The sequence below is a fragment of the Alexandromys fortis genome, unplaced genomic scaffold (genome assembly GCF_014885135.2).
Source record: "Alexandromys fortis isolate MF-2015 unplaced genomic scaffold, M_Fortis_MF-2015_v1.1 scaffold_155, whole genome shotgun sequence".
NCBI classification, from domain to species: domain Eukaryota; kingdom Metazoa; phylum Chordata; class Mammalia; order Rodentia; family Cricetidae; genus Alexandromys; species Alexandromys fortis.
The window spans coordinates 1,234,541-1,241,763 of NW_026068052.1; the positions used below are offsets into that span (position 1 = coordinate 1,234,541).

At 45.9% G+C, this 7,223-nt stretch overlaps 2 protein-coding genes across 5 annotated transcripts in view; one reads left to right on the forward strand and one right to left on the reverse strand.

Moving 5' to 3' along the window:
• Positions 1–2,649, reverse strand: part of Kif4a (kinesin family member 4A) — a 115,299-nt gene extending 112,650 nt beyond the window's left edge. For 2 of the 3 annotated variants that reach the window (XM_050119659.1, XM_050119660.1), the window contains exons 1-3: positions 2,513–2,649; positions 2,085–2,406; positions 1,864–1,978 (exon numbers count right to left, since the gene is read on the reverse strand). In XM_050119659.1, coding sequence (XP_049975616.1) covers positions 1,864–1,978; positions 2,085–2,204 — 235 coding nt within the window. In that variant the 5' untranslated portion in view covers positions 2,205–2,406; positions 2,513–2,649. The remainder of the gene's footprint in view (positions 1–1,863; positions 1,979–2,084; positions 2,407–2,512) is intronic. The other variant, XM_050119657.1, reaches the window with a different exon arrangement.
• Positions 2,650–2,676: 27 nt separating this feature from the next.
• Pdzd11 (PDZ domain containing 11) lies at positions 2,677–6,537 on the forward strand. Of its 2 annotated transcripts, none has more exons than XM_050119684.1 (7): positions 2,677–2,795; positions 3,304–3,403; positions 3,823–3,906; positions 4,092–4,148; positions 4,775–4,873; positions 5,099–5,159; positions 5,309–6,537. In XM_050119684.1, exons 2-7 carry the CDS (start codon positions 3,317–3,319, stop codon positions 5,341–5,343), a joined length of 423 nt encoding a protein of 140 aa, XP_049975641.1. In that variant the 5' UTR covers positions 2,677–2,795; positions 3,304–3,316; the 3' UTR covers positions 5,344–6,537. The 2 variants fall into 2 exon arrangements, with proteins under 2 accessions (XP_049975641.1, XP_049975640.1); XM_050119683.1 differs by having other exon boundaries at positions 2,763–2,926.
• Positions 6,538–7,223: the final 686 nt, after the last annotated feature.

Here is a 7,223-nt window from a genome sequence, read left to right on the forward strand (position 1 = left end):
TGTCACCCTTCATCATCCTGACCCCAAATGTATCCAGTTTTGAGAGAGCCTTTGATGAACACATAGACAATCTCACCACAAAAGAAAAGGTTTTAGCCTTCAAAGGTATCAGCTAAGGAAAGACTGGGTAGGCTTTCAATATGGAATTAATATGAAGAAAGATAACACCTAAATATTTGGTTTTTATTCAGAAACCTTTATAGAATAAATAGAATAAATCATAAAATTGAGTTGAAACTGATAATAAATTGTATCTGCCTTTGATTATGAGAAATAAACATTAAAGTATCGTGAACAACAACAACAAAAAAAAGTTAGATAATAAGAAGCCTGAGCTAATAGGCCAAATGGTGTTGTAATTAATAGTTTCTGTATGATTATTTGGGTCTAGGCAGCCGAGATGCAATGTATTTTATAATTGAAAAGACTAATATGATACAGTTCTAATTTTTAAATGAACAGCTGGTGAGGTCTGCACAAAGTCCCAGCATGGATACTCATGAAGTCCTGCACCTAGCTGAGGAACTACCAGCAACTGATGGGAGCTCAATGGAGGAGGAACAATCACTTTTCTTCAGGGATGTGACCCGCAGAAGCTACCCATGCTCTATAAGATGCATCTATATACTGGCAGCACTAAACATTCTCTGTGTTCAAGAAAAATAAGAGAGAGTATATGTGCTGGAAATAGGGGACGGACTGGAGGGGAGGAGATGGGAGAAGAACTGATAAAGCTGATATGCTTGTATGAAATTCTCAACTAATTAAAAAATTGAATAACCACTGTACTAAAACAATTAGACATCTCTCAGGTTCTACTCTCTTTGGAATCCTGCTAATAAAACCTTTGCTTCTGCAAGAAAGATTATTAACTGGCCACGATATTCAGGGGCTTAAAAAAACTATCTAAAAAATCATCAATACCTACCTCAAAAGTTCTCTATGCTTGGACCTTCACCTAAACTCCCCGAAAAGGAGCTAGTGGCAGCCTTCGACTTGTCATAGGTACTTCGTAGGAAAGCAGCAAAATGTCTATAGTAGGCGTCACTGTGTGTGTTCCCACAACACTACACATTAAATGGGGTCTCGCTATGTAGCCCTGGCTGGTCCTGAACCCAATATGTGTAGACCAAACGGGCTGGCCTTGATATTTACAGAGATCCACTTTCCTCTGCCTACCCATGAGTGCTAGGATTAAATGCATGCACCATCACATCCATTTCTGGCTATATTATAAGCCAGATTGGGCTATAACAAACTCGGGGGGGGGGGGGAAGAAAAATCACGAAAACCATTTAAAATAGGTGCAAAACTTTAGTTTTTTTTCCCTATGTATTCAAACGCACTTATGTAGTCATCTACCTGTTCTCTGACCTTTCTGGACTTTGAGCTCCTTTAGAGCCCAGAGGCTATATTATCTGAATACTGAGGCTTTTCACTCCAGCAGGTTGGCATACCATCAGAACCAACAAATCTATATTGTTTTGTTTTGTTTTGTGTGGCTGTGAGACAGAGTTTGTTTTTTGGTGTGTGTGTGTGTAGCCCAGATAGGCTGGAACTCAGAGATCTGCTTGCCTTTGCTTCTCAAGCAGAGATTAAAGGCATGCGCCACTATACTCCGAGGGCTGAGCTGGCCCTCTAGTGATCCCACAACAACAAAAAAACATGCCTAGGTCAAAAATAAACAGCATAGTCTAAAACTAGCTTCAAAGGTAGGAAGACCGAAAGATTTTCACAAATTTTACTAGGCTGTGAGCTTTTTTTTTTTTTTAAAGGAAGGAGTCTGCTTCAGCCATTCCTATCTGTAGTGCCTATATATCCACACAACACATGCTCAAAAAACAGTGAATTAAACAGCCTCACCTTTAAATATGCCTTTTATGAGCGGAGCTACTGCTGTATTAAAGACCTCTTCCTGCTCAGTAGAGGGGTCAAACACAAAATCGTAGGTAAACGATTTATCATTACCAACCACCACCTGCAAAAGGCAAAAGATAGGCATTGGGGGTGGTGAGAACTAAAACCCAGACCACGCCCCCAGCTGCCTTTCAGCTCCAGCTGGGGCGATCTAAACTCTTACCCACCTGAGGCTCTCCGGGTACAAAGGACAGGCACGTCTGGCAGCCCTCACTGATCTCTTTGGAGACCAGGGGGCGACAACGCAGTGCCACCCTCACAGGAATTCCCTTCACCTCTTCTTTCATGGTCGCAGCTCAGCAGGCGTCCACGCGGAGTGAAGGCGGCTCTCTAAAGGGGCACCGGAAGCTGGCAGGAGAGGGAAGGCCCTGAGGCCGTAGGGGCTCTGGGAACTCGGCGGGGCAGCCTCCCTCCCAGAGAGATCACAGACCTCCCGTCACTCACACTCGGCCACAGCCTAAAGGTCAGTCAGTCTCAGCACTGCGGTGTCTGAAATAAAAAGGAAAAAAAACCCTCCAGCGCAGCCAGCGACCTCGCCAAACCCCTAACGTACTAGAAAGGGCCGCATCTGAGCTACCGCGGCCCAGTAACTCACCAAACTAAACGTCCCTTTCCCGGATCTTCCCTGGCGCCCTGTTCCAACTGGAGCTGTAACCGCCAAGTTTCAAATTGAGCCCAGAGGCGCCAGCCAATCGCAGCGCAGACAGCCGGGCGGGAACCTGCGCATGAGCACGCACAACGTGACGCCGGCGACGGCTTGGGAACCGGCTGGCTGCAAGCGAGCTCCGCCCACGCTCGCTGGTAGCCAGCATCCGCTTCCGGTTCCCGGGCCGAATTGGCCGCGAGCCAGGGCGCCGCGGAGGGAGGCCTGTTTGCCGGTGAGGTGGTGCTGCGATAAGTGGTCTCGAGCGCGGGCTTCGGGCGGGAGGCAGGACCTGGATCTGGAAAGGAGCCGGTGCCGACGGAGTCCATCTGTGGACGGCGCGTTTACTAAGCACCTCTAAAGAAGGTGGGGCGGCGCCTGGCCCCAAGCCCTATGGGAGAGAGTTGGCACTCCCTTGCTGTTTTAAAGTAGATCTTTGTAGCTGCGTTCTAATTTCCCCTTCTCTGGGTTGAAGGCGATGACACCGATATTTCTAGAACTGTGAGAAATGAGAACATGCCATTAGAGTGCTTAACAAGGTGCTAGGCATTTAGATATTTAGAAAAGTTGATAAGGGTTTTTTTTTTTTTTTTTTTTTTTTTTGCCCTCTTGTCCCCTTCCCAATCTCAACACGTCCATGCTGCTAGACCCATAAATGGATGGCCTTAGGGTGGAACGTTTTCTGAAACAGAGAGCTTAGTCCTTTGAAAATCATTTTGTTTGCTTTGATTTCTCCTTTTCAGGGCTTTGCCTGAAATGGATACCCGGATCCCTTATGATGATTACCCAGTGGTTTTCCTGCCTGCCTATGAGAATCCCCCAGCATGGATTCCTCCTCATGAGGTGGGAGCCATCCTCGTCCCTGAATAAGGGATACCTACCTCCAAGTATGAGATCTATGAAAGATAACGTAGCAAGATCGTGCAGCTGAATGGAGAGTGGATTCAAGGGGTGAATTCCAAACGGGGACCCACCCATAGGAGACTTCTTGTAGTATCATCTTTCCAGGACTTTTCACGCCAGTGGATGCCGAAAACTAGGAATCATAGTTTCCATTCTGTCAATACAATAGTGATCTTTGGGGCTGCTAGCGGGTCCTGAGGCTGAACATCTCATTTAGACTGTGGTATCTGTTCCATAGAAACTGAGTCTGTGACTTTCTCACTTCCTAGCCCTAAGTTAGCTGGTTTATTAATGTTCTAGAAGAAGATAGGTGTAATTAAGATTGGCAGGAAGATTTCTGAGGTTGCTGTGTCTTGCAGAGAGTGTACCACCCAGACTACAACAATGAGTTGACCCAGTTTCTGCCCCGAATCGTCACACTGAAGAAGCCCCCTGGTGCACAGGTAAACTTATAGAAGCCGCTAATCTCACCTACATTTTGGCCATGCCAGAGGTTGGACTTGGTTGGGGCCTTGATGTGAATTGGGAAGTAGGTGGCCAGAAAAGCTGGTGCTTCCGTAGTGTCTCGTTTTCTTCTGAGTACACTGATGTTCCTACGTATTCTTGTGTCTGTGATCTTGTCTTACAGCTGGGATTTAACATCCGAGGAGGAAAGGCCTCCCAGCTAGGCATCTTCATCTCCAAGGTCTGTGCATGAATGTGTGTGTGGCAGGGTGCGTGGCTAGCTACTTCCTTTTAACAAAGGGAATTTATTAAAATACACTGGTGCCCCAATAGCTGGAGAATGGATGACCGGTGGAGTCATAGAATGGGCATAGCAGGAACTCACCCTTTCCTTCTCAAAATTGCATTCGGGTCAGGTGTGGTCAGTAATCTGAGGACTCCAGAGGCAGGAGCGGGAAGGTCGGGAGTAGGCAATAAGAATCTAAAGCAGGCTAGGTGGTGCACACCTTTAATCCAAGCACTGGAAGCAGAGGCAGGTGGATCTCTGAGTTTAAGAACAGCTGGGACCAAACAACAAAAAAAGAATCTATAAAGGCAACTGCACGCCTTTGATCTCAGCACTCGGGAGGCAGAGGAGGTGAATCTCTGAGTTCAAGGCTGCCTGGTGTACAGATCAAGTTCCAGCACTACACAGAGAAACCCTGTCTCAAAAAAGAACTATAAAAAGCCAAAAACAAATTGAGAAGCAGATTTCATTTGGCAGCCCGCTTATCTCCCAGTAGGGCACACTTGAGCAACCCTGAATTTCCCCTGCCATCTCCTGGAATTAGTCCACCTCAGTTACGTGTATTATCCCTTTACTAACAGGTCATTCCAGACTCAGATGCACATCGAGCCGGACTTCAAGAAGGGGACCAAGTTCTAGCTGTGAATGATGTGGATTTCCAGGATATTGAGCACAGCAAAGTAAGCATAGCACATGGGCTATAGTCCTATAAGAAGCCATCTCAGGTAGGACAGGCCGGACGGGATTAGCCTTATCTGTAAGAAAGCATCTCTTCAAGGGAAATGCACCAGAAAAGAGCAACTCTCGGTGACCTAGATGTTTGAAGTGGCAGATTACATTCCTTTGGTGTGTTTCTGTCCTGGGTAACCTCTCATCATTTGTACAAGCTGCTGTGTTCCTTCCAGGCTGTTGAAATCCTGAAGTCAGCCCGAGAAATCAGTATGCGCGTGCGCTTCTTTCCTTACAGTAAGACAACTTTTTTTTTTCCTTACATGGCAGGGCTCTAGGTACATAGAACTCTTTTTAATATGGAGAACAGCAAACCCTGGAAGTTGGGAATGGGGAAATTGGGAGCTCAGCCCAAAAATAATGTGGTGTGTTCTTTCTTACCCCAGATTATCATCGCCAAAAAGAGAGGACTGTGCACTAGAGGCTTGCAGCCCATAGCCCTCCATGTGGAATCTGCCCGAGCAGGCCAGCTAGCCCTCTGAGACGCAATCGGGAAATTCTACTCTCAGCGCCTTCCTGGCTTTGCGGGTGGGGAGGATGGGGAGCAGCTTACCAGCTGCGTTCTATATAAACTGTACTATCCTTGGAGTTCCCCTAGTTTCCTAGGTGAGTTTCATTCTGGAAAAGGAGAGAGCTGGTGATGTTTGTAGCCTGTGTGGAAAGCCAGCTGGAAAGCAACTGGCATTTATCAGGTACCACAGATGGGTCACTTAGCATTTTATTTGTAGAAATCAGAAAGAGAATCTGGGGACCTTCCATCTGATTTGCCTAGCCATGTCACCTAGTCCTTGTACATATACTTTGGAGTCCCATACACTTGGGAGACTCTGAAGAGACACTGGTTTTGCCCCTTCCTCCTCATCCCCCTAAAGTAAAAACAGAGTGCCAAACAAATGTGGCTTGAGTGATACTATATGAATATAAATTACCACTGAGTAAAAAAAACCTACAACAACCAAACATTGAAAGAAACAGCAACATCAAACCTATTTTATTTATTTATTTTTTTATTAAAAATTTCCGCCTCCAGCCGGGCGGTGGTGGCACACGCCTTTAATCCCAGCACTTGGGAGGCAGAGGCAGGCGGATCTCTGTCTACAAGAACTAGTTCCAGGACAGGCTCCAAAACCACAGAGAAACCCTGTCTCGAAAAACAAAAACAAAAACAAAAAAATTTCTGCCTCCTCCCCGCCTCCCTTTTCCCTCCTCCTCCCCTCACTCCCCACACCCCATTCATCAAACCTATTTTACAACTATCTGTATCTGGCTAGAATACTTGGGAGGTTAAAGAACCTTAGCTGTAGAATAACCAAGGGATGCCTAGGGTCAAAGACCCTGCAGGCTAAAACTGCCCCTTCTCCAGGAGTGTTAGGCTGTCTGTTACAGGGGCTGGTATTAATATGTTTCCCATGTTCTCTGATCTGGAACTTAAACCAAGGAAGTAGCATGGATACACTGCTTCTCATAAGCAGCAGTAGGAAACTGGTTCGTGATTTCCCACTTGTAGTTTGAGTAGAGCTAACTGCCAACTTCCTCCTTTTTCTGACCCCACCCCCAAATAACTTTTTGTCATCGTAGATATTTAGTGACTGACCATTAAATACTACAGAAATCACATCTGTGCAGTCTCCACTGACATCAAAATACCATTCAGAATTTAAAGTTTTTTATTCCCTCTGAAGGTGCTGCTGCAATGAAAGCCCAAATTTTGACTTAAAAATCCCACAGAGAATCATCAAGATGGCTCTCTGGGTTGACAATCTGAGTTTGACCCCTAGGACCCACATGGTGAAAGGAGAGAACTGAGTCCCAAAGTTGTCTGTTGCCCTCCACCTGCAGGCTTTGGCATGCAAGCACATACAAGAATCCTGGGGAAGAGAGTGAATCTTTGGTTTGTGGGAGAACTAGAAATCTACCTATTTAAATAAACAAGTCAGTTTTTCAAATGGATGACATGCAGAAACTGGCTCTTCCCATGAATCCTACCCCAGCTATACTAAAGGTATTGCTCGAGGCTCAGTTCTGTTATTGGCACCGTACCTTCTGAACAGAGATGGAGGTAGAATTAGTTTGTCTTCCTGAGAAATCCTCTAATTTGCTCTGCTGACCCCCAGTGGCCATCTGAGAAAGAAAAGCATGGACATTTCTGCAAAACCTATTAGCTGAGTCTACCAAATAACGTTAAAGTCAAGACTCTCCGTGTTTAAGAAATTTTTGTTGAGTTTTTTTTCCCCTGAGACAGGTTCTTGCTACATAGTCCAAACAGGCCTTGGACTCAGGATCTTCCCGCCTCATCCTCTG

Excerpts from the sequence above, each read along its gene's own strand:
- Pdzd11 (XM_050119684.1), top strand. The coding sequence starts at position 3,317 with ATGGATACCCGGATCCCTTATGATGATTACCCAGTGGTTTTCCTGCCT. Across the intron at positions 4,874-5,098 it reads AGGATATTGAGCACAGCAAA|GCTGTTGAAATCCTGAAGTC; the intron begins GTAAGCATAGCA and ends TGTTCCTTCCAG. Across the intron at positions 5,160-5,308 it reads CGTGCGCTTCTTTCCTTACA|ATTATCATCGCCAAAAAGAG; the intron begins GTAAGACAACTT and ends TTCTTACCCCAG.